The sequence below is a fragment of the Natrix helvetica genome, assembly GCF_964273705.1.
Source record: "Natrix helvetica genome assembly, chromosome: 4".
Taxonomy (NCBI): Eukaryota; Metazoa; Chordata; class Lepidosauria; order Squamata; family Natricidae; genus Natrix; species Natrix helvetica.
The window spans coordinates 5,223,242-5,250,227 of record NC_138550.1 but is presented as its reverse complement, the minus strand read 5'-3'; the positions used below and the strand labels follow the sequence as shown (position 1 = coordinate 5,250,227).

General features: G+C 44.0%; 1 protein-coding gene across 1 annotated transcript in view; it reads left to right on the top strand.

Annotated features, from left to right (window-relative positions):
- The window catches only part of TENM4 (teneurin transmembrane protein 4), a 490,922-nt gene that overhangs the window by 216,117 nt on the left and 247,819 nt on the right, over positions 1 to 26,986 (top strand). The window contains exons 4-5 of the mRNA XM_081952366.1: positions 5,981 to 6,270; positions 14,163 to 14,432. Coding sequence (XP_081808492.1) covers positions 6,048 to 6,270; positions 14,163 to 14,432 — 493 coding nt within the window. The 5' untranslated portion in view covers positions 5,981 to 6,047. The remainder of the gene's footprint in view (positions 1 to 5,980; positions 6,271 to 14,162; positions 14,433 to 26,986) is intronic.

Here is a 26,986-nt window from a genome sequence, read left to right as displayed (position 1 = left end):
AACCTAGAACTAAGGAGAAATTTCCTGACAGTGAGAACAATTAACGGTTGGAACGACTTGCCACCAGAAGTTATGAATTCTCCATCACTGGAAGTTTTTAAGAAGAGATTGGACAACCATTTGTCTGAAGTGGCGTAGGGTGTCCTGCCTAAGCGGCGGGTTGGACTAGAAGACCTCCAAGATCCCTTCCAACTCTGTTATTCTGTAAAAGTCACCCAGCTGATTTTCCTGCAGTCTCCATTATATAATTCCTCAAAAACCAAGCAACCAGAGGAAGAATTTCTATTCAGTTTTGTTAATGGGTCAAAAGCCAGGGGGGGAAAAAACCACCCTGTGCTAAAAAGCAGCATATGTTCCAGTCTTTATAAATAGAAATAATACTTCCATCCTAATTACGATCATGACCAAACCAAATGTCACTTGCACGAGTCTGATAAATATAGGAAACATTCACATTAAAGTATTAAGGCTGCAAATATGTTCTCTGAAGCTTACTCAGTTAAATGTTCGTTTAATTGGACTGGATGTCTTTGAACTGAGAAGGATGATGTTTTATTTAGCAAGTTCGTGTTATTTTGGGGTCAGATCGCACTTCTGATGATATCAGAGCAACTGACATATAAGATGAGAGGTCTCTTTGTAGCTATCCCCAGCTTCTTGGACGTTGGTGCAGCCCACGTATTACAGGTAGTCTTCGACTTACGACCATTCGTTGACCGACGGTCCAGAATCACAGTGACCTCAGAAAAGGTGCTTTGCAGAATGTGGCCCCCCCTCCCCAAGGTCACGTGATCGCAGCTAGGTCGCTGAGCATCCAGTTTTCATTTGCGACCAGTTGCATCATCCGATAATCATGGAATTGAAATTTGAGTCACTGGTTTCTGGCATTTTTTGTCTGTGTCAATTTTCAATATTTGTTTGTTGGGTTTCTAGAAAACCTGCCCATTCAGGAAAGTGGATTCATGGAATGGCATGGTGTGGCATGGCATGGCATGGCATGGCATGGCAATAAGAATAAGAATGGGAATGAGAATGGGATGGGATGGGATGTAATGGGAATTGAGAATAGAGGAGAGGGAAAAGAATGAAGGAATAGAATAAATAGAATAGAATAGAATAGAACAGAACAGGGAAAAGAAGAGAAGAGAGAATAGAATAGAATAGGGAAGAGAAGAGAGAAGAGAAGAGAAGAGAAGAGAAGAGAAGAGAGAATAGAATAGAATAGGGAAGAGAAGAGAAGAGAAGAGAAGAGAAGAGAAAAGAGAAGATAGAATAGAATAGAATAGAATAGAATAGAATAGAATAGAACAATAGTTGGAAGGGACCTGGGAGGTCTTCTAGTCCAACCCCTGCTCAAGCAGGAAACCCTATATCATTTCAGACAAATGGTTGTCCAATCCCTTCTAAAAAACCTCAAGTATTGGAGTATTAACAACCTCTGGAGGAAAGTTGTTCCACTGGTTAATTATTCTAACTGTCAGGAAATTTCACTTCTAAGTTGCTTCCCCCCTTGATTAGTTTCCACCCATTGCTTCTTGTCCTGCCCTCAGGTGCTTTGGAGAATAGCTTGACTCCTTCTTTTTGGTGGCAGCCCCTCAAATTTTGGAACACTGCTATCATGTTACTCCTGGTCCTTCTTTTCACTAAACTAGATATGATAACTATAATTCGCTTCACTTCCGTCTGCTTTCCTTAAAAATCTCAGCGGTTTGCTTAACAATCACCATAAATATGGTTGGATAATCAGATTTTGTCTGGTGGTGCTCGACGTACGACAACACAAATTCCGGTCACAATCGTAGTCCTATTCCGAGCACTACCTGTAGTAGCATTGACCTAAGCATTTCATTAAAAACTCTTTATTGTTTTCATGGGCGTTTTGACTAAGCTAATTTGGCTAAGCACCTATCCTTATTCTCTATTCTCATTTATTTGGTTCAACAAGTGTTATTGTTTGTCTTCCTGATGTAACGACAGCTGTTTTTTTTCCGGTGCTTACCTTGATGAATTCCTTTTATTAAATTTAAAGGCTCACATTTTAAAAAGTGAAGGCTGATGAAAGCTAATCTACAGCAAGCGGTAGAAACGGAGATGCGTTGCAAATACAGTTAGATAAATAATTTATCCGTCAGTCACGCTCAGATAGTCATAAGCTAAGAGTTTATGAGGATCAGATGTCTGGTTTTGCAATTTTTCCCTGGTCCTCCTTCGATTGGAACTTAAAATTTTCTTTCTTCATGCATGACCCTCTTGCTGAGATTAGACGGTGTTTCTATGCCCAGGTTTATAAACATTTTAAGCTCCGTAATCTGAAATCACTATTCCTAGCCCCAAAACCTTTTAACTCTGGTTTTTAAGGTGTAAAATCAATGTTTCTCAAACTTGGCCACTTTTAACATGTGTGGACTGCATTCCAGGGGTTACAAACACGTTAAAATCACCAGATTTGTTGTAAATGTTAATATCTATTTTCTATAGTTTCTAAATTAAATAGATTTTCATGCTTATTACAGCTAAGCGATTGTTCAAAGTGATTGTTAAAAGATACAACAGCACAGGAAATGGTGACTTATGGCTGTTTTTCACGCTTATGACTTTTGCAGCATCCCCATGGTCACGTGACCAAAATTTCAGAGGCTTGGCAACTGGCATGCACTTATGACAGTTGCCACGTCCTGAGGTTATGTGATCCCCTCTTGTGACCTTCTGACAAGCAAAGTCAATGGAGAAGGTGGGTTCACTTTACAACCATGTTACCAGCTTAACAACTGCAGTGATTTCACTTAACGTGGCAAGAAAGGTTGTTGTAAAATGAGGCAAAACTCACTTAACGACTATCTCACTTAGAAACAGGAAACTTTGGACTCAATTGTGGTCGTAAATTGAGGACTACCTGTAATTTAGATATCGCCTCCCCTAGATTTAGGGCTAATATTTTGGCTTAGCGTTTTATGTTCTTACGGTAGTTCGTTTTAATTGTGTTATACTTTTGTTGTACTGTTTTACATTGTTCATTTTTAGTCCCTTCTATAACACTCTGCATTGGTCTTGTCCTATTGCAGTTTTAGTTTAGTCTTACATTTGTGTGTGTGTTGGTCCTTAACTGTGGGAATAAAAATTGGATTTGATTTGACAATCTAAATCAGGATCTCCCTGTCCCTCAGATGGATTTATGGCGCCGTTTTTCTTGGATGCTTGATAATGCAGAGAAAGGAGTTTGATGCTCATAATTTGTAGCTTTTTAGTTGACCAGTTTCATTGCATTCAGATGGCCACTGTTTAGAATAGAATAGAATAGAATAGAATAGAATAGAATAGAATAGAATAGAATAGAATTCTTTATTGGCCAAGTGTGATTGGACACATAAGGAATTTGTCTTGGAATTTTAAAATTCCACCTCAATATATTTTCAAAAAAAAAATCAGAAACTCATAAATAACAATTAGGGTGTGTATTTAAATATTGATCAGAAAAAGGTGATGGCAGGAGCCTCTATATAGGGTGTATAGATAAAATAGAATAGAATTAAAATTAGAATTGAATTCTTTTTTATTTTCTTTTATTTTCTTACCTTTCAAATTCATTCATAGATATGCATTCTTATAATTGCTATTTAACATTTTTCTATTCATCATTAATCTCTATACTCATTTTTACACATACACACACACTCACACATATGGGGAAGAAAGAGGAGAAGGGAGGAGGAGAAGGGAAAGAGAGGAGAAGAAGAAAGGAGGAAGGAGAGTAGGAAAGAAGAAGGCAAAGAAGGGAGGTTGAGGAGATGGAAGGTGTAAGGTTCTTGCAAAATAAGATCGTGGCAAGAAAGTTATCCACCATCTTATTTTGCAACAACCTTACACCTTCCATTTCCTCAACCTCCCTTCTCTGCCTTCTGCTTTCCTTGTCTCCTTCCTCCTTTCTTCTTCCCCTCTCTTTCCCCTCTCCTCCTCCCTTCTCCTCTTTCTTCCCTTCTTTCCTACTCTTAATTCCCCACCCTTACTTTCTCTGCTTTTCCCTTTCTTCTTTTCCCTCCTCATCTCCCCTCCTTTCCGTTGTTGCCCTTGCTTATTTATTTTCTCTGACGGGTTTTCGGGATTGCATTTCAGCAATCCAAACTTATATTTTCATACAAATAATTTTCCCTATTTACATTTTATTTCTAATATGAGTTCCACTTATGTCATTTTTCCTCTTGTATATTTACATTTTAACATTTTCTTATTTCCCCTCCCCCTAATTTAATAATGTGTCACCTGAGTTATTTATTTCATGTTTTGTTCCTTTCTCTTTCTATTTATATCTTTTTTCAAGCCAATTGTAAAATCGCCCCCATGTCCTGTTGTGCACTGATTCCTCTTTGAGAATTCTTTATTGGCCAAGTGTGATTGGACACACAAGGAATTTGTCTTTGGTGCATTTGCTCTCAGTGTACATAAAAAGACAACATACATTTGTCAAGAATCATAAGGTACAGCACTCAATGATAGTCATAGGGTACAAATAAGCAATCCAATCATACTAGGAAACAATCAATATAAATCGTAAGGATACAAGCAGCAAAGTTACAGTCCGGCAGTCCTAAGTGGGAGGAGATGGGGGATAGGAACGATGAGAAGATTAACAATAATAGTAATGCAGACTTAGTGAATAGTTTGACAGTGGGGAGGGAATTATTTGTTTAGCAGAGTGATGGCGTTCGGGAAAAAACTGTCCTTGTGTCTAGTAGTTCTGGTGTTCGGTGCTATATAGCGTCATTTTGAGGGCAGAAGTTGAAATAATTTATGTCCAGGATGCGAGGGGTCTGTAGATATTTTCACGGCCCTCTTTTTGACTCATGCAGTGTACAGGTCCTCAATGGAAGGCAGGTTGACAGTAATTTTTTGGGGGTTCGGTTGCATGTACAGAATTTTGGGGCATATCAAGGAGGATATCTGTATTCTTTTGGAAACCATGGAGAACTTCTGTCAGTTTATTTATTTCTTTGTATCCCAATTGTTTTCACTAGCAATTCAAGATGGTGAACATATCCAACACACCTTCCTGCTCCTATTTTCCCCACAACAACCCTGTGAGGTGGCTTGGTCTGAGAGAGAGAGAGAGGGACGGGCCCTAAGTCACTCAGCCTGTTTTTCATGCCTAAGGCGGGACTAGAACTCTCAGTCTCTTGCTGATTGGCCCAAAATCACCCAGCTGTCTTTCATGCCTACGTCAGCACTAGATAGAACTCACCATCTCTTAGTGATTGGCCCAAAGTCATTTACTGGCTTTCATGCCTAAGGCGGGACTAGAATTCACAGTCTCCTGGTGATTGGCCCAAAGTTACTCAGCCGGATTTCGTGTCTAAGGCGGGACTAGAACTCTCAGTCTCTTGCTGATTGGCCCAAAATCACCCAGCTGGCTTTCATGCCTAAGTCAGCACTAGAACTCACCGTCTCTTAGTGATTGGCCCAAAGTCATTTACTGGCTTTCATGCCTAAGGCAGAACTAGAATTCACAGTCTTCTGGTGATTGGCCCAAAGTTACTCAGCCAGATTCCGTGCCTACGGCGGGACTAGAACTCTCAATCTCCTGGTGATTGGCCCAAAGTCACTCAGCCAGACTTTGTTCCTAAGGCAGGACTAGAACTCACAGCCTCTTGCTGATTGGCCCAAAGGCACCCAGTCAGCTTTCATGTCTAAGGTGGGACTAGAACTCACAGTCTCCTGTTGATTAGCCCAAAGTCACTCAGCCAGATTTCATACCTAAGGCAGGGCTAGAACTCATCTCCTGTTGATTGGTTCAAAGTCACCCAGCTGGTTTACATGCCTAGGGCAGGACTAGAACTCATGGTCTCCTGCTTTCTAGCCTGGTGTCTTAACCACTGGAGCAAACTGGCTTTCGGTTGGATCACCGGCCCTAAATGGATGTCATGAAACTTCTTAGATCCATTACGGTTTCTACAACCCCAATTTAATTCTCTGACTTCTCTTTCCTTAGGACAATCAGATCAGATTGCCTCCCGGACCTCCGTTTTGTTGATGTGGAAGAGAGCGATCGGAGGGCCATGGATGTGAAAGACCGAAAGCCATACCGCTCCTTGACCAAACGTTGCGATGCTGAACGGCGCTACACCAGCTCCTCCGCCGAGAGCGAGGACAGCAAAATCCCGCAGAAGTCGTACAGCTCCAGCGAGACTCTGAAAGCCTACGACCAGGATTCCAGAATGATCTACGGCAATCGGGTTAAAGACATGGTACCCCAGGAAGCAGACGAGTACTGTCGAACAGGTAGGTGAGAGCTACTCAAACCAGGAGCATTAAAGTAACCTGGTTTTCATAGCCAGGCTGTGGCTTGTCTGGTTAAGAAGGTTAAACAAAACACAATTGTGAGGCTCCCAAAAATCGAAAAAGACTTCTTAGCAGTTCCTTTTATTGTTCCTCACCTATAGACAGAAATCTTGCCAGAGTAAAGCAACTACTTGCATCCTTAAATATATACTCTGAGAATTGTTCTGACCGATTCTTCCCGAGAGCACGAAGCAAACTCCTGGTCCCGACAAAAACCCCTTTTATTAATTTGCTGTGAATTCTGCTCCTTCACATCCAGCAAAGTCTTTCCAGAGAGGATTTACAGTCACAGACCTTCTCTGACTTGGAGAGCTGCCAGGCCGAGATCTGCAAAACTTGGCAAGGAGTCTCCGAGGGTCACAAACCAATTAAGCGAACTAATGGTCTCCTGCAAGCTCCACTCCCCTTTTGCTCTTCTTATATTTCCTCTGGGAGGGGCCATTCACCGTCCACCTGTGGCCTTACTCCCAAATCGACCCTGTTCCTTAGCTGTTCCCTTCCTCTGGCAACTCTGCACATGCGCACACCGGGAAGAGGCTCCAGCTGTTCTTCTGCCTCACTGATGTCTGACTCCGAAGGCATCTGACAACTGGCATATGACCCTGGCCCCCTCTCTGCCTATTAATCACTGATAAACAGCACTAATAAAATGTGTTATACCTTCGAACACAAAGTTTGAATAAAATATCATATGTAAAACAAGTGAGGTTTTATTTTATCCATATCTATATCTATCTGTGTTTTTATATATATAAAAATATGTGGCGATAGAATAGAAAATAGAATGGGATGGGACGGGATGGGATGGGACGGGAGAACAGAGTTGGAACGTACCTTGGAGGTCATCTAGTCCAACCCCCTGCTTAGGCAGGAAACCCTATACCACTTCAGACAAATTGTTCTCCAACATCTTCTTAAAAACTTCCAGTGTTGGAACATTCACAACTTCTGGAGGCAAGTAGTTCCACTGATTAATTGTTCTAACTGTCAGGAAATTCCTCCTCAGTTCTAAGTTGCTTCTCTCCTTGATCAGTTTCCACCCATTGCTTCTTGTCCTACCTTCAAGGTGCCTTGGAGAATAGTTTGACTCCCTCTTCTTTGTGGCAACCCCTGAGATATTGGAACACTGCTATCATGTCTCCCCTGGCCCTTCTTTCTCTTAAGCTAAACATACCCAGTTCCTGCAACCATTCTTCATATGTTTTAGTCTCCAGTCCCCTAATCCTCTTTGTTGCTCTTCTCTGCACTCTTTCTAGAGTCTCCACATCTTTTCTACATCGTGGAGACCAAAACTGGAAGCCGTATTCCAAATGCGGCCTTACCAAGGGATTATAAAGCGGTATTAACCCTTCACGTGATCTTGATTCTATCTAATACCTAAGATAAAATATTAAATTAAGGTGAAACCATGATAAAATCTCTGTGGTGCCACAGAATCACAATAGGGTAGATATCTAAGGAAGCTAGCCATCTAACCATCAAACACGGCATCCAAACTGACCATCCAACAGTAAGGTTACCATACACTTAACTCCGAAAGTGTGATGGGAGAACCAGACCTTGGTGTAAAAGTGGATTAACAATCTTTCTGTCCTGCCTTCCCCTGGCAGTAATTATTCTCATTTTATACTTGAGGGAATGAGTTTGGAGCTGAAATAAGAATAATTAGCACCAGGGGAGCAGGAATATGACAGGGAGAGAGATTGCTGTAAAAAAGTTTAAAATCTTTTTTTTTTAAATCCAGCTCATGTCCTGGTGACATATTCATCCATTTTCTTCGCAAAAAGAAAAAAGAAAAAATACACACATCACCTCAAAGCCCACGGAAACTGCATGGAATTTCCTACTGCAGGCATATTTAGTGACCATTCTAAGTTTCAACGGCACTGAGAAATGTGACTTATGACTATTTTTCACACTTACGACCATTGCAGCATCCCCATGACCAAAATTCAGACATTGGCAACTGACTCGTACTTATGATGATTGCAATCCCGGGGTCATGCAATCCCCTTTTGCAACCTTCTGTCAAGCAAAGACAATGGGGAAGACAGATTCACTTAATAACCGTGTTGCTAACTTAAACAGCGGTAGCGCTTCACTTAACAACGGCAGCAAGAAAAGCTGTAAAATGGAGCAAAATTCACTGAGCACGTTTCTCAGTTAGCAACATATATTTTGGGGAGGCTAGATTCACTTAATAACCATGTGGCTAACTTAACAGTGATGTACTTTAAATAGAATAGAATAACAGAGTTGGAAGAGACCTTGGAGGTCTTCTAGTCCAACCCCCTGCTTAGGCAGGAAACCCTATATGACTTCAGACAAATGGTTCTCCAACATCTTCTTAAAGACTTCCAGTGTTGGAGCATTCACAACTTCTGGAAGCAAGTTGTTCCACTGATTAATTGTTCTCACTGTCAGGAAATTTCTCCTAAGTTGCTTCTCTCCTTGGTTAGTTTCTACCCATTGCTTAACCACTATGTTAAGAAAGGTTGTAAAATGGAGCAAAATTCACTTAACAACTCTCTCGCTTAGCAACAGAAAGTTTGGCTCAATTCTGGTCTGACTACCTGTGCTATGTAGCTACCATAAGTTGAGTTCCACCCATGATATTATTTTAATCGGTGGACAGGTACTGTTCTCCCAAGTTAAAGCAACGCAAGAATAAACGGCTCAAAATAATAAAGAATCAGTCTCCACTCCATCTAACAAGTGTAAATGTTTAAAAATTGGTTTCGGTCATAAAACATCAGGCCCCATAAAGGATATTCACTCTGGCATGAGGGCTATGGAAAATCCATTTTTTGAAGGACTTTAAACATTGACTTGATAGAGTTCACTTGATAACACATTCCAGAGAGATGAGGTATGTACAAGCATCTGACAGGTTAGCTGCTTTCTAAAACAGGCAGGTGGACCTTAAAGGACAGAGGGATTTTTTTTCCTTCCTTGCTAAATGCAAAAAATGTAGGGGGAAAAAGAAATAAGAACACATTGATGAAGTATTCGAAAAGGGAGGGGGAAAAACGATGGATGGATGGATTGCTTCTCTGTCTGCTATTCAACTCTGGAATGTTGAAAAGATGCACTATTTTTCTACCATATCATCAAAGTTATTTTTCCTTTCCCATCCCCCCCTCTGTACTACTACAGTTTAGCATTGTTGTTCCATTCAATTTTTTTAAAGTACATTTTTACAACAACACACACCGTCCTGCTGAGTGAGATGGTCAGTCTCTAAATTTGATAGGTAGGTAGGACGATGGTAGGTGGGTAGGTAGGTAGGTAGGTAGGTAGGTAGGTAGGTAGGTAGGTAGATAGATGATAGATAGATAGATAGATAGATAGATAGATAGATAGATAGATAGATAGATAATAGGTAGGTAGGTAGATAGATAAAAGGTAAGTAGATAGATAGATGATAGATAGATAGATAGATAGATAGATAGATAGATAGATAGATAGATAGATAGATAGATAATAGGTCGGTAGATAGATAGAAAGGTAAGTAGATAGATAGATGGGTAGGTAGGTAGATAATAGGTAGATAGATAGATAGAAATGATAGGTAGGCAGGCAGGCAGGCAGGCAGGCAGGCAGGCAGGCAGGCAGGCAGGCAGGCAGGCAGGCAGGCAGGCAGGCAGGCAGGCAGGCAGGCAGGCAGGCAGGCAAGCAGATAGAAATGAAAATGCAAGGCAATGAATGAGTTTTGTTTCCAATGGCCATTACAGATAGTCCTCAACTTACAACCATTCATTTAGTGACTGTTCAAAGTTGACCTATGGTCGTTTTTCACACTTTAGACCATTGCAGCACCCCCGTGGTCGTGTGATTAAAATTCGGACTTGTGGCAACTGACTCATATTTATGACGGTAATGAGCCATAAATGATTGCCCTGGGGTAATGCGATTTTCTGACAAGCCAAGTGACCGGGGAAGCCAGATTCACTTAACAACCGTGTTAACTAACATAAGAATTGCAATGATTCACTCATTGACGATGGGGAGAAAGGTCATAAAAAGGTGCACGGCTCACTTAATATCTGCCTCATTCAGCAGCAGAAATGTTGGGCTCAATTCTGGTCGTAAGTCAAGAATTACCTGTATTTGTAGTGGTACAGAAAAGTAATAAAAATGTTTTAGAAGGAGAAAGAGAGAGAGAGAGAGAGGAGATAGACAGTTTAGTGAAGATAGCTGCTGCCATCTAGGTGTGAGAGATTATGAAAAGATAGTGGGGAAAACAGGAAACCTAAACGAACCAGAGATGAGAAGGAAGAGAGAGAAAGATGAGAGAAATGGGTGTGTCTATTATTAATAATTAAGATTATTATTCTCACATTAAAACTCCTTATCTGCATGAACTTGCTTCCTTAATCATGCCTCTTGTCTGAATTTCAAGGCAGACCAGAATAAGAAACCAAAGTCATCTATAATTGTAATTGTAAAGATGATTAGGGGACTGGAGGCTAAAACGTAGGAAGAACGGTTGCTGGAATTGGGTAGGTCTAGTTTAGTGAAAGTGGGACATGGTGGCTCAGTGGCTAAGATGCTGAGTTTGTCAATCAGAAGTTCGGTGGTTCGAATCCCTAGCGCTGCGTAACGGAGGGAGCCCCCGTTACTTGTCCCAGCTTCTGCCAAAGTAGCAGTTCAAAATCATGTAAAAATGCAAGTAGAAAAAATAGGGACCACCTTTGGTGGGAAGGTAACAGCGTTCCGTGCGCCTTCAGCATTGAGTCATGCCAGGCACATGACCATGGAGACGTCGTCAGACAGCATTGGCTCTTCGGCTTTGAAACGGAGATGAGCACTGCCCCCTAGAGTCGGGAACAACTAGCACATATGTGCAAGGGGAACCTTTACCTGATCTAGTTTAGTGAAAAAAAGGACTAGGTGTGACAATATTTCGATATTTGAGGGGCTACCCCAAAGAAGAAGGGGTCAAGCTATTCTCCAAAGCACATGAGAGCAGAACAAGGAGCAACGGGTGGAAACTAATCAAGGAGAGAAGCAACTTAGAACTAAGGAGGAATTTCCTGACAGTTAGAACAATTAATCAGCGGAAGAACTTGCCTCCAGAAGTTGTGAATGCTGGAAGTTTTTAAGAAGATGTTGGATAACCATTTGTCTGAAGTGGTGTAGGGTTTTCTGCCTAAGCAGGGGGTTGGACTGGAAGACCTCCAAGGTCCCTTCCAACTCTGTTATTCTATTCTATTCTATTCTATTCTATTCTATTCTATTCTATTCTATTCTATTCTTTCTCAATTTATGACCAATGATTAAGCAACGATTCAAAGGGACCCTTAAAAGGTACTTTCGACCTGGATTTGGACTTCCAATGGTCGAAATTTCCAACTGAAATTTCCAGAGGGAGATTAATCCTAGCTGAAGCACCATCTTTGCTTTTAAGATAATTTAGTTTTCTACACCTTCAACTGGCTGCCCAAATCCACTCTCAGCCACGTGGTGGTGAATTGAAAATAGCTGTTTGTTTGTTAACCGGAGCCAGGAATATTATCTGGATTAATTGGTTTTCATATTCCTTTCTGTCTTCTCCAACAGATCGGAACAATTGGCAATCTGGTTTAGTAAATTAAAACAGGTGGACAGTTCACCCACAACTTCCTACTTCTTCTGTACTAGCTGTAGTTCCCCCAAAACCGATTGGCATATTGTTTATTTTGTTTTATTTATTTGTTTGGTTTGTCAAGCGTGTATAAGATAATAGATATAAGTCCATACAAGATTATGAATACATGAAATGGATACGAATAAGTTGGGACAGTAGGACAGGGACAGTAGGGACTTTGGTGCGCTTATGCACACCCTTCTTAGAAATGGGGTGAGGTCAAAAGTAGACAATCTAAGGTTAAAGTTATGGGGGTGTGGGGATGAAACCAGAGTCAGGTAGAGCATTCTAGCCGTTGACCACGCTGTTGCTGAAGTCGTATTTTCTGCAATCGAGTTTGGAACGGTTTACCTTAAGTTTGCATCTATTGTGTGCTCGTGTATTGTTGAGGTTGAAGCTGAAGTAGTCATTGACAGGTAGGACGTTGTAGTAGGTAATTTTATGCACTACGCTTAGGTCAGACTGAAAGCGGCTTACTTCTTAATTGTCCAAGCCCAAAATTTCGAGCCTGGTGGCATAAGGGATTCTGTTGTGAGCAGAGGAGTGGAGGACTCTTCTCGTGAAATACCTCTGGACCTGCTCAATCGTATTAATGTCCGATATGCAGTGCGGGTTCCAGGCAGACAAGCTGTATTCGAGAATTGGTCTAGCAAAGGTTTTGTATGCCCCAGTTTGCAGTACAATATTACCGGAGAAGAAGCTTCACAAAATTAGGTTAACAACTCTTAATGCCTTTTTGGCGATGCTGTTGCAGTGAGCTCTGGGGCTTAGATCATTTGAGATGAATACTGCTAGGTCCTTGACAGAGGGAGGGTCGTCTATGAGGTCGTATCCGATTGCGTGTGCATATGGGTTTTGGATCAACCCTCCCCCCTTTTCACCTTCAACAATATAATATCTCTGGCACTTAACATTAGGAGAAAATATTTATAGCTCAGGGTTGAACTGTGGGGGTGCAAGAGCTCCATGAGCAAGTGGCAAGCCACTGTTATATAAAAGTAAGAGCAAACCTCTCCCTTCTACCACTGATGCCTTTACATAGATTGGTAATTAAAGGTCTACAAAGAAATAATCAAACTCAGAGAGCACCAAGAACCCCAGATGTTGTCGTCTTCCTCCTCCTCCTCTATTATTATTATTATTATTATTATTATTATTATTATTATTATTATTATTATTATTATTATTATTATTATTATTTTGCTGGAAATCAGGATTTATTTCTGGCATTTATTTTTAAAGTATTTATTTTAAATAAAAGTATTTTTTAAAGAGTATTGATTTTTAAAATGTCCACTAGGTATAATGGGTTTATTTAACGGCCTCCAAGTTTGCTTAGCAACTGAAGTGTTCACTGAATGACCATAGCATTCACTTTGCGACCACCCAAATGTGGTTGTAACATTGGGCGCAATCGCACGGTGACCCATTTTAATAATCAGCACAATTTGCAAACCGTAATTCCAGGCTAAATTCCAGCCAAGGGCTACTTATAAGTATCAGGTTTTCTAAAAATGCCCTAATTGATTCATAAGTATCGAGCCAAGTTTCAATACAAAACTACTCGATTTTTCGCGGTCAAGTCTAAGCTTTGTTTGAGTTATAGCTGAACTTTACCCCTGTTCCTTCCCTCCACTCAGTCTGTGTCATAAATCACATTCCCCAATGAGGTGCACCCCTCCCAAGCCTGCTGCAGTAATCTGAGATCCGACTGTCGCCAAAAGTATGCATGGAATGCGCCACCCCCCGCCTTTCTCTCACCATGACAACTTGAAGAGTTGACAGTAGGATCTATAAAGACTTGCTGGTTTAGAACAGAGGTCCCCAACCTGTGAGCCGTGAGTGCCTCTGCCAGTGAAAATGGAGTTTCGGAGGGCCACACGCGAGTCCTCCCGGGTTCCGTTTTCACTAGCAGTGGGCTGCAGGAGGCCATCGAAGCCGAAAACGGAACTTGGGAGCCCATTTTCACTGGCAGAGCCTTCCGGCCAACACAAGCACCCCCCAACACAAGTGAGGTCATGGTGACCATGGTGACCATGCCCACCATGCCCACGTCCACTCTGCCTACCCCTACCCCCCAAGGTCAAACACAACCCTGATGCAGCCCTCAACGAAATCGCGTTTGACGCCCCTGGTCTACGCCATCTCCGATTACAGAAGATCACCTCATGCTTTGTGGTGTTCTCCTCCTCCTTGTGTGCAGGAACCAACTTTTCTTTACAAGAACTGGGCTTTGAAGATGTCTCGCCACCCCATGGGACTTTATACCGGACTGACCTAGGCCTGCCCCACGGCAGCTACTCCATCAGTGCTGGCTCCGACGCCGATACGGAGACGGACGCCATCATGTCGCCAGAACACCCGGTGCGATTGTGGGCACGCAGCACCAAGTCCGGACGTAGCTCCTGTTTATCCAGCCGAGCCAACTCCAACCTTACCTTGACCGATACAGAACACGACAACACGGAAACAGGTAAGAAAAAGCGGCAGCCGGATTCCCCGTGTTGCCGCGGAGACCTTTCTATCAAGGGAGTCCTCAGCAGGGGTCACAAAAAAATAAGTCAAGATGGGGGCTGCCACCACATGGTTGCCGATAACCCTTTGACTTTTTCACGAGGGACATCCTGCATTTGATCCATTTCTGTTTCTTTTGTGTGTTTGCATGTGTGCGTGCGTGTGTGGTTCAGTGGTCCGGTTATATCTCTGGCAGGTTTGATGTGTGTTATGGAAAAAATGGAGGAGGAGAAGTCGTACTTCCCGTCGAAAATGGCACATCCTTTTGTGTTGTGGTCCAAAATATTTACCCATGAATGACTAAAGGGCTCATGTTTTGAATCCACCAGGAAAATAGTGATGGTTTTAAATGTCCTAGGGGCTCATGGGAAGGTCTATCCCAGGGGTCGGCAACCTGCGGCTCTGGAGCCACATGTGGCTCTTCCATCCCTCTGCTGCAGCTCCCTGTCGCCGGTCGGCTCCACAATTGACAGGGCTTTCGGTTAGGACAGGGAGAGGAAAAAGGATGCCGCGCTATGGGGAGACTCTATGGTGGGGGAACCAGACCTCCGGTTGTCAGGGGAAAATGGACTCCACACTAGGAGGAGACTCTATGGTGTGAGCTCCAGAATTGAACGGGGGGCTTCAGGTTAGGACTTTTGTGGCTCTTTGAATGCTTCATGTTGCCGACTCCTGGTCTATCCAAACAACAGTTTCAAGAAGGGTGCTAATAAATTTTTCCTGCCCAAATATCTGCTTTTCAGTTGTCGCCAGCCTTTATCTCTGGATCAGTGGTGGGTTCCGGATCCCGTCGCAACCGGTACTCTGCGACAGGGCCGAGTGTTCACCTCATGCATGCGCGCTGCGCTTGCAAACGCACCCAGTGCCCTGCGACCCTCCAGCTGCTTGTGTGTGTGCGCAAATGTGGGCGGGTTGGTGGGCCAACCAAAACACTGTTCCGGTATGGTGGCCACTGCTCCCAGCTGCCACCGGTACTCCCGTACCGGGGCGTACCAGCCATAACCCACCACTGCTCTGGATGGATATTTATCTTTGGAAATGATATTCTACCGCGTTTCCGAAACTCAGATTCTGATTGACTCCCACTGTCTGGGTAAATAGCTCTGCTGGCTCTCTAAAGGGATGGCAGTGACACATACACACAAAGACTGAACACTTTTAGACATTCATCTTTTATGAAAACTAGAAGGTCACTTCAGCCTTGTTGTTCCCACCGCAGAGATGTCTTGAAATTGTGGAGACAGGGCTGGAACGTTAGGTCATCAATTCTTTAGGGCATAAAGAGTGAAGTTAATATTCAGTGGCATCCCGACCTATTCCTTAATACAGATCTTGTGTGTTGGCCACTCTGAAAAGGCCAGGAAACCATCTGGGCGATGCCAAAGAGAATATCAGAACTGGTTCACCTCCTCCCAAAGGTGCTTTTTTTCAGGAGGTAACTGGCCTTTTCATTTTTTTTCTTTTGAAGGCGTTTTGCTTCTCATCCAAGAAGCTTCTTCAGCTCTGCCTGGATGGTGGGGGAATGGAAGGATTTATCCTCCTTGCAGACAGCTGGTCATTTGCATCCTTTTAGGGAATCCTTGAGGCCACTTGGAGGTTTACCTTTGTCCTCAGGGTCATCTGAGTGGTGTAAATAGATGTTTTTCTGCCCTGGGTCCTGCATCCTGCAGCCAAGAAGTTTCCACACCCATTCCGAGAATAACACCCAGATAAACCGCCAAGTGGTCTCAACGACTCTCTAGGAAGGATGCAAATGACCATGGTTAAAGCAGGACTAGAGCTCATAGTCTCCTGGTGATTGGCTCAAAGTCACCCAGCTGGCTTTCATGGCTACGGTGAGATTTGAACTCACGATCCCGCACTTTCTAACCTGGTGCTTTAACGATTAGATCAAACCAGCATTTGGTGTTCTTGGCGAATTGTCATTTTCACTGTTATTGTTAGAGAGATGGTATCGATTGGAGTGAGCTCCTGGCAGCTGTATGGAGAACAACCCCATTGCTAACGGCCCTAAGCAAAGAGGTACAGGAAACTCTTACAGGAAATACAATGGTGACCTCTAGTGGTCCTTAACTTACAACCCCAATTGGGACCGGAATTCACATTGCTAAGCAACGTGGTTGTTAAGTGAGTCGTGCCCGATTTTACAACCCTTTTACCACGGTTGTTAAACAAATCATTGCGGTTGTTAAGCAAATCACTTTGCTTGTCAGAACCCAACTGGGAAGGTCACAGAGGGGGATCCCGTCACCCGAGACGCTGCAACCGTCATAAGTACATGTCAGTTTCCAAGCGTCTGAATTTCGACCATGAAGATGCTGCCGTGGTCGTCGGTCACGTTTTTTCAATGCCATTGTAACTTCGAAGAGTCACTAAATGAATGGTTATAAGTTGAGGACTACCAGTAATAAATTACAGTGCATTATTTGAAGGGAATCATCTGAGAGTTAATTGTTGATTATTTCTTGGTTGGTTGCAACTCATCTGTTTTTGTTTTGTTTTGTATTGTATTGTATTGTATTGTTTTCTTTTCCATCTCACCACAAGACTCTTTTACCTCATACTTTGGGATGAGTGTGGTGTCTCATCAGTGGTGGGATTCCTATACGCTTACCACCGGTTTGCAAAAGTGAGTGTGCGCACCTTCCACGCATATGTGTGGCCTTCCACGCATGCACACGGCATCAAAAACGACACTACTGCTGTGGCCCACAGTCAGACAGTGAGGAGGTTGGGGAGGAACCTGGGCCAGTCCTGGAGCCTGGGGAAGGCTCTGATGAGGGCTCTGTGTCGGAGGCAGAGACTGGGGCCAGAGCCGCCTGGCAGTTCTCAGCTGCCTTCGGAGCCAGACAGCAGTGAGGCAGAAGAACAGCTGGAGCCTGTTCCCAGTGTGCTCATGTGCAGAGTTGCCAGACGAAGGGAACGGCTAAAGAACAGGGGTCAACTTGGGAGTAAGGCCACAGGTGGACAGTGAATGGCCCCTCCCAGAGGAAATAAAAGAGGAGCAAAAGGGGAGTGGGCTTTTGCAGGAAGCCATTCGTTCGTTCCTTCGCGTGTTCATTCATTTGTTTCAGGAGTGTGAAGATCTGTCCGTGAATCTCGGAGACTCTGTGCCCAGTCATTCCTTGCACTGCACTGTGTTTGGAAAATATTTACATGGCAGCTTTCCAAGCTAGATTAAGTCGGTGGTCATAAATTCACCTTCGAAAGACTGTTTGCCAGGCCTTGGCTGAAGGTGAATGAGAGGAATTCACATTCGTTTAATAAAAGGGGGTTTGTCGGGACCGGGAATCTGCTCCGTGCTTTTTTGGGAAGCCTTCGTCAGAAAAGCTACATAGGATGTTTCGGAGCCGGGGCAGGCGGTTAGGCCCACCCACAGGTTGCCACTACCAGTTCGTCTGAACCGGTACGAACCGGCTGAATACCACTTCTGTCTCTGATCTATACCTTTTTTTAAAAAAAAAATCACAATCTTGTAGAATTTGCAGCCTTTCTTTGCACAGGTACAGTATAGATCAGGGGTTCTCAACCTTCCTAAATGCCGTGACCCTTTAATACAGTTCCTCATGTTGTGGTGACCCCCAACCGTAAAATTATTTTCATTGCTACTATGTAAAACTTGGGTGGGTGTGGCCAACTCAACATCTCTCTCTCTTCTCTCCCCCTCCCTCTCATTTCTGTTTTTCTCTATTTTTCCTCTCCCTTTCTCTTCTTCCTTCCTTTCTTTCCTTCCTTCCCTTTCCCTCTTTCTTTTTCTTTCTTTCTCATTGAATACGATAGCAAATCCAAAATAAAGTTATTAATTGTAGGAAATTGCTTCTCTGTACTCTTTTCATGGTGAACTCTAAGTTGGTAGAAGCTGGGAAGATTGTACTAACAGCAATAGGATATATATTTTGGTTTCTTTTGAGTTTGACAATATAATACCTTATCCAAAATTATAAATAATCTTATTTTCAGATGCATTTTTTTCTGCCATCTCTGTTATTTTCTTTTTTTTTAAAAAAATCAGACTTGCTTCCAATTTTTGCCTTCTGGCAAACTGCAGTTTTCTTGGCAAGAGATCTAGCTTGCCATTGCTTTCGTCATAGGTCTGAGAGGAGTTAGTTTCTTTCTTTCTTTCCTCTTCCTTTCTTTCTCCCTGATTTGTTCCCTCTCTTTTCCCTCTCTCTCATTCTCTCCCTTCAACTCTCTTTCGTTTCTTTCTCCCTCTCCCCCTTCTCCCTCTAATTTGTTTCCCTCTATTTTCCTTCCCTCCCATTCTCTCCTTCCAGCTCTCTTTCATTTCTCTCTCTTTCTCCCCTTTTCTCTTTCATCTCCTTCTTGCACGTGCAAGCAAAATACCCTCCTGGGCCAGGATCATGGCGGCAGGGACAGCGACTCCTTCCGTTGCCACCACTGAGAAGTGAGTAGCTAGCTGCGCTGCGCAGGAGACTCCTCAGTGCCAGACTCCAGTCGGTCCACTTCGTGTTGACTCAGGAAAGAGCCGGAGCAGCCGTCTTTGGATGCAGAGAGGGAAGAGTTCCAGAGCCCTGTGCAAGGAGAGCCCTGTGCAGCGCAGGAGAACTGGAGCTCTTCCTTCCCTGCACCCAACCAGCTGCTGCTGCTGCTCCCCATTCTCCTCCTTCCTGAGCCAACACGAAGGGAACCGCGGCTCGTGCTGACCTGAGTCTGGCGCTGAGGAGTCTCCTGCGCTGCGTACCCAGTTACTCACCTCATTGCGCAGGGCGACAGCGGGAGGAGAATCGTTGTCCCCTCCGCCTTGATCCTGGCCCAGGAGGGTATTTTGCTTGCGTGCTCGTGCAAGAGATGAGTGCGAGAAAAGGGCTGGAGCTCTTCCTGACCCTGAGTTGCCTGCGAAGGACGCGGAATCGCAAAAGCAGGCGAGAGGCTCATGTCTTCTCGGGGCGGAGAGCAGATTGTGCAATTGGGTCAGCAGGAAGCCGCAGGAGAGGGGCCAAAGGGTAACAGTCTTAATAGGGAATCTCAGTGTACGCGCATCCCACGTTACTTTATTTTATTTTATTTTCCCCGCCTTGTTTTATGCCTCAGAAATGGTACCTCTTGGCTTCCATAGCTCTGCCCATCAACCTCCATCACTCGGAGCGAGCTGCTTTCCCAGCATCCTCTCTGCTGCACACGTCTCTCTTTTCCCCCTCCTCACCTCCATTCCGGCTCCTACTTCCCCCCACACACATACCTCTCCTTCCACTGCGCGGGGAACCCGAGCCGCTCCTTCCCTTCGGGCCGGCTTCTCGCCAGCATCTCCGCAGGAGGCTCCTCGGCGACCCCAGTGAAAAGTTTGTTCGACCCCAAAAGGGGTCATGACCCACAGGTTGAGAACCACTGGTATAGGTGGTACCTGGCTCAATAGTAGTAACTGTGAGAGGGATCTTGGAGTCCTAGTGGACAACCATCTAAATAGGAGCCAGCCGTGTGCAGCAAGGTCCCTTCCAACTCTGCTATTGTATTGTAATAAATTGCCTCCAGAAATCATGGGCCCTCCATCACTGGAGGTTTTTAAGAAGAGACTGGACAGTCACTTGTCTGAGATGGTAGAGGTCCGTGAAGGCGAACCTATGGCAAGTTTGCCACAGGTGGCACATGGAGCCCTCTCTCTGTGGGCATGTGACCCATTGCTTAGCTCAGCTCTACCGCGCATGCACATGCGTTCCAGTGGTGGGTTCCTCCCGGATCGCACCGGATCGCGCGCGCTCCCTTTCAGCGCTCCACCTGGCTTGCGCGCTCCCTTTCAGCGCTCCACCTGGCTTGCGCGCTCCCTTCCGGCGCTGAAACCGGAAGTACAGTTTTGCCCGGCCCTGGCGAAGCAACGACGCCTGCCTGCGCTCCACCAGCTCGGCTGGAAACGGAGATGTTTCCTCAGCGGTCTTTTCAGGCGCTCCGCTCCGCTGAGGAAACATCTCCGTTCCCAGCCGAGCTGGTGGAGCGCAGGCAGGCGTCGTTGCTTTGCCAGGGGCGGGGCAAGACTGTACTTCCGGTTTCAGTGCCGGAAGGGAGCGCGAGAGCCAGGTGGAGCGCTGAAAGGGAGCGCGCAAGCCAGGTGGAGCGCTGAAAGGGAGCGCGCGCGATCCGGTGCGATCCAGCAGGAACCCACCACTGATGCGTTCCCACCAGCCAGCTGATTTTGGGGTCTCTGCCACCCATGCGCGGGGGGGTCGAACACACATGTGTGTGGGGGGTGAGCGGAGCATGGGGGGTATGCACCGTTTTTACTGCCAGAAGGCTTCAGGGAGGGCCTCCAGAGCCCGGGGAAGGTGAAAACACCAACCCGTTGCTGTGGGGGTTTTCATGCGTGCATGCACGGAGGTTTTGCATGTGCATGTGCGGGGGTCACACATGCATGCATAAGGACTGAGGCGCATTGTATTGTGGGTGTGGGCATGCACATGTGTGCTATCACGTGTGCATGCACGATTTCGGCACGCGAGGACAAAAAGATTAGCCATAGGTATAGGTTCTCCTGCTTGAGCAGGGGGCTGGACTAGAAGACCTTCAAGGTCCCTTCCAGCTCTGTTCTATTCTAAAGAATCTACTGCAGTGATTAAATTAGTAAAGCAGTTGTTAAGTGAATCTGGCTTCCCTATTGAGTTTACTCATCTGAGGCCACAACCGTCGTAAAGGTGAGTTGCCAAGCATCCGAATGTAAATCACATGACTGTGAGGATGCTGCAACGGTCATAAGTGTGAAAAATGGTCATGTCACTTTTTTCATTGTTAAAAGTGACTTAGGAGCGTGTTTCACCCTTACAACCGTGGCGTCATCCCAACAGTTACATGATGAAAATGTGGACGCTTGGCAACTGACTCGTATTTATGACGGTTGCAGTGTGCCGGGGTTGCGTGATCCCTTTTTGCTACCTTCCGGCAAGCAAAGTCAATGGGGAAGCCAGATTCGCTTTAGTGTTTAGTGTTAGCAATAGTGTTGCTAACTTAACAACAGCAGTGATTCACGTAACAAGTCAAAGGAAAGTCAGGTTCACTTAACAATCCTGTTCCTAACTTAACAACTGCAGTTATTCACTTCACAACTGTGGCAAGAAAGGTTGTGAAATGGGGCAAAAACTCACTGAACAAATGTTTCATTTAGCGGCAAAAAAGTTGGACACAATTGTGGTCGTAAGCCGAGGACAACCTCTATTTGGGTATAACAGAGATTGAGCAAAGAGACAAAATGCATCTTTCCATATGGTGTTTTTCTGAGGTATTTTTTACCTCAAAAAAGGGAACAATATTTTTGAGGTATTTTTTTACCTCAAAAAAGGTAACAATATTTTTGAGGTATTTTTTACCTCAAAAAAAGTAACGATATTTTTGAGGTATTTTTTACCACAAAAAAGGTAACAATTTTTTTGAGGTATTTTTTACTTCAAAAAAGGTAACGATATTTTTGAGGTATTTTTAACCTCAAAAAAAGGTAAAGGTATGCTTGAGGTATTTTTACCTATTTTTTAAAAAAATACCTCACAGGAAATTATTTTTGCCAAGAAACCTCTTGCAGGTAAAATCATATGTACGTTTTTTTTCCTCTTTCTTGGAACGAGTTTGAAAGAAGACGTTCAAGTAGATTCGGGAGATGCAGACAATGGAGATAATAGCCGTTGGATAAGCATCTTCCTCTCTTTGAAGGCCTGGCCTTTTGTGCGCTAAGTCAACAACGGAGGACAAAAGCTGCCTTTAAAATAAAAATGAAGTGCTGCCTGAATGGGAAGCCATAGCGGAAACTGTGTGTGCTTGGGGACGGCGGTTGGAAAGAATCAGGGGAATGCGGCTTTTTATAAAACCAGGTTTGGTTTAAGTGGGAAGCTTTGCTAGACACTTTTATGTAGCTACCTCAGGATGGCCACTGAAGACAGAAGAACAGAGTTGGAAGGGGCCTTGGAGGTCTTCTAGTCCAAACTCCCTACTCAGGCAGGAGACTCTATGCCAGTGATGGCAAACCTTTTTGTAAAGGCGTGCCAAAATTGTGTGCACGCACACTATTGTGCGTGCATGTGTGCCCTATCACGCATGCGTGCATGCCCACACCCATAATTCAATGCGCCGACCCACCTGCACATGTGCGCGCTACCTCCGCTGGCGCATGAAGCCTGGGGAGGGCAAAAATGGCCTCCCACATGGCCTCCCACAGTGGCCCTCTGAAAGCTGGAAACGGATCATTTCCGAACTTCCGGTTGGCCCGTTGGGGCCATTTTTTGCCCTCCCCGGGCTCTGGAGGCTTTCCTGAAGCCTGGGGTGGCAAAAACAGCCTCCCCCAGCCCTCTGGAAAGCTGAAAATCAGCTGGCCGGCTTGTGTGCCAGCAAATATGGCTCTTGTGCCACCTGTGGCACACATACCATAGATTTGCCATCGCGGCTCTATACAATTCTGGACAAATGGTTGCCCAATCTCTACTTAAAAGCCTCCAGTGATGGAGCACTTACTAGAGCCAAGTGGTTCCATGGATTATTTGTTCTCACTGCCAGGAATTTTTTTCTTAGTTCTAGGTTGCTTCTCTCCTTGATTAGTTTCCATCCATTGCTTCTTGTCCTGGCTTCAGGGTTTTTTTTTGGGGGGGGGTAAAGTTGACCCCCCTCGTCTCCATGCCAGCCCCTCATATGTTGAAATACTGCTATTATGTCACGCTTAATCCTTCTTTTCATCGTACCCAATTCCTGCAACCATTCTTTATGTCTTTTAGCCCCCAGTCCCCCTCATCATCTTTGTTCCTCTTCAATTAGATTAGATTAACAGAGTTGGAAGGGACCTTGTAGGTCATCTAGTCCAACCCCCCTGCCCAAGCAGGAGATCCAAGTCTCAACATCTTTTTTTTATATATATGATGGCCAGAAGTACAAGACAATACTGACACGTGCTGGCTATGAAAATCTCTGAATGACACACCAGCATGAAAAAAAAAAGGTAGGCTCCATCGTGCCCTAATCTGAACAATCACTAAAACGCTCAGAAATTCAAAAAGTTTCTAAATTCTTACCGACCGAATCCCACAGGAAGCGATGCAAAAGACCCTGATCCAATTGGGCATTGGATCCTGATCCAACAGAGCCAGGATTTGCTTGCCTTCTTCTCCCACGACCAAAACACATTGCCAAGATCTCACCCAACAGATTAACAAACCTAAGCTCCGTGTCCCATTACTTTGGTGGCACGGGAGCAAGCTCTGGCATGCTCACTTGAGTTTGAGGTTTATGGCTTGGCATCCACTGTCCCCTGCTAAGCAAACTAAACCAGGTTTTAAAAAGGCCCAAAGACCCAATTAATTAAAGCAGGAGGCCTGTTCTAACAATGAAATATAAATAAATACAATTCAGGAGACAGCTTTGCCCGCCACTCTTTATAGACCCTCTCTACAGGTTTGTTTGATGGCAGATAAAACTCGTCCCTTTTCCCCTAAAGTGCATATTTGTTTCCTTGCTTGGATAAAGTTTATGGATCATTAAGCACCAAATAATCACTGTTTTTCTTATGATTCCTTTCCGATCCATTTTACAGCGTCTTCTAAACAACAGGAGAAAAATCCCAAGCAAGAAATCGTGACCGAATAAGATGAATGGCAGAATTGCCACATTTTCAGAGATAATTTTTTTTTAATTGACCATAGCTAGCAATGTGTTGCTGACACGTAAGAGAATAAGAGAGTTGGAAGGGGCCTTGGAGGTCTTCTAGTCCAACACCTTGCTCAAGCAGGAAACCCCATACCATTTCAGGCAAATGGTGGTCCAATCTCCCCTTAATAAAATCCACTGATATAGCACCCACAACTTCTGGAGGCAAGTTCTTCCACTGACTCATTGTTCTCACTGTCAGGAAATTTCTCCTTAGTTCCAGGTTACTTCTCTCCTTGATTAGTTTCCATCCATTGCTTCTTGTCCTGCCTTCAGGTGCTTTGGAGAATAGGTGGACCCCCTCTTCTTTGTGGCAGCCCCTCAAATATTGGAACCCTGTTATTGTGTCATCCCTAGTACTTCCTTTCATTAAATTAGGCATACCTAATTCCATTATATCTATCTATCATCTCTCTATCATCTTTTGCTATCTATCATCTCTCTCTATCATCTATCTTACTAAATATCTACCTATCTCTCTCTCTCTATTTATATAACCATCCCTCCATGTCTGTCTGTCTATCTATTATCTACCTACCTCCCTACCCTACCCTACCCTACCTACCTACCTACCTATCTATCTATCTATCTATCTAATCTATCATCTATCTATCTTTATCCTCTATCTCTATCTATCTATCTATCTATCTATCTATCTATCTATCTATCTATTATCTATCTATCTTTATCCTCTATCTCTATCTATCTATCTATCTATCTATCTATCTATCTATCTATCATCTACCTACCTACCTACCTACCTACCGACTACCTACTTCCTTTCATTAAATTAGGCATACCTAATTCCATTATATCTATCTATCTATGATCTATGATCTATTTACTGTCTATCATCTATCTATCTATCATCTCTCTCTATCTTACTAAACATCTACCTATCTCTCTCTCTCTCTCTCTCTCTCTCTCTCTCTATTTATATATCCATCCATCCATCCATCCATCCAACTACAAGGGGGCTGCACATACATTAACAACTAGTTCACTATTTGTGAGCTCTACCTACCTACCTACCTACCTATCCTCTATCTAGATCTATGATCTATGTCTGTCTGTCTGTCTGTCTGTCTATCTATCTGTCTGTCTATCTATCTATCTATCTATCTATCTATCTATCTATCTATCATCTATCATCTATCTTAGAGAGGGCCGTAAAGCACTATGAAGTGGTATATAAGTCTGCTATTGTTACCACTATCTATCTATCAATCATCTATCTATCATCTATCAATCTATCTATCTTTATCTATCTAAAATAGGGCTCCTGGAACAATTTCAGTGTAACTCATTAAATGCAGGAGAAACTTGATCCCAAACTGTTCTCTCTCTAACGCCACAGCCCACGTTTTACATGGGGGGGGGGCTCTCTTGACGACCCTCCCCCCCTTGAAAGAGGCGAAGGCCACAGTGGTTACGACTCTCTCTGAAGTCGCTGTTTTTGTCTTCAGAATAGCTTTCACCTGGACCATATTCGTGTTTTGGGTTCTGGGCTATTCCCAAGAAAAACAAAATAGGGACAAGAACTGGGGTGGAGGGAAAACCCCTCCCCTGGGCTGAATTTTAAACCCAAAGCCCGTAACGGTAACTTTTGGGTGCAAAAGGCAGCCTCTTTCGCAGATGGTTTCAACTAGGGGCGGCTTAACCTCAAAATTCCAAATTGAACCTGCCAAACAAGGGATGAATTTACAAAGCCAGTAATTGCCAGAGCCCTCAGCTGGGAAGAATTGAAAGAGCTGGGAAGAAATTTCAAGGGCCAGGTCCAGGAACGAAAGAAAAGGACAAAGAATGGAATCTAAGAAAGATTTCGCCCCACCCCTCCTTCTCCAGTGTGTACAATTATTTAAACCATGCTTAAAATAAGTCCTACTTGGGACTCCTTGATCAGAGAGGTAGGGTAAAGTTTTCTTACGGGATCTACAAACTTCATCTTAAAACCGGTTTAAAACTAAGCGGGCTTTAGATCTCTTTGTTTTTTCAAAGGAAAGCCCCCAAATTCTTTATTTTTCCAAAGTTACTTCCTGGATTACCTCTGCCGTGTTTTTATATACGTTTGATGCTTCAAAGCATTCAATTACCTTTAATTTTTTTTTAATTGTAAGCATGCGCCAGTATTTATATCACCCATAAAACAAATCTTGCAGCAAAGGTGTGTGTTTACTCCTCTTAAAATAAAGCATGCAACGACATTCAAATGTCAAGAAAGAAGGAGGCAGGAACTTAATAATACAATAGCAGAGTTGGAAGGGTCCTTGGAAGTCTTCTAGTCCAACCCCCTACCTAAGCAGGAAACCCTATACCGTTTCAGACAAATAGCTACTGGGCCATTCACAACTGGGCCAGACAACATCTTCTGGGCCATTCACAACTTCTGGAGGCAACTTCTGTTCCACTGATTAGTTGTTCTAACTGTCAGGAAATTTCTCCTCAGTTCTAAGTTGCTTCTCTCCTTGATTAGTTTCCAACCATTGTTTCCTGTCCTGCATTCAGGTGCCTTGGAGAATAGCTGGACTCCCTCTTCTTTGTGGCAACCCCTGAGATATTGGAAGACTGCTATCATGTCTCCCCTAGTCCTTCTTTTCATTCAACTAGACATACCCAGTTCCTGCAACCGTTCTTGTTGGATTATAAAGTGGTATTAACACTTCACGTGATCTTGATTCTCTCCCTCTGTTGATGCAGCCTAGGACTGTGGTGGCTTTTTTGGCAGCTGCTGCACACTGCTGGCTCCTATTTAAACGGTTGTCCACTAGGACTCCAAGATCCCTTTCACAGTTACTACTATTGAGCAAGGTACCACCTATACCAGCGATGGTGAACCTTTTTTGGCTCGTGTGCCATAAGTGGGGGGAGCGCAGGGGGGTAGTGTGCAAG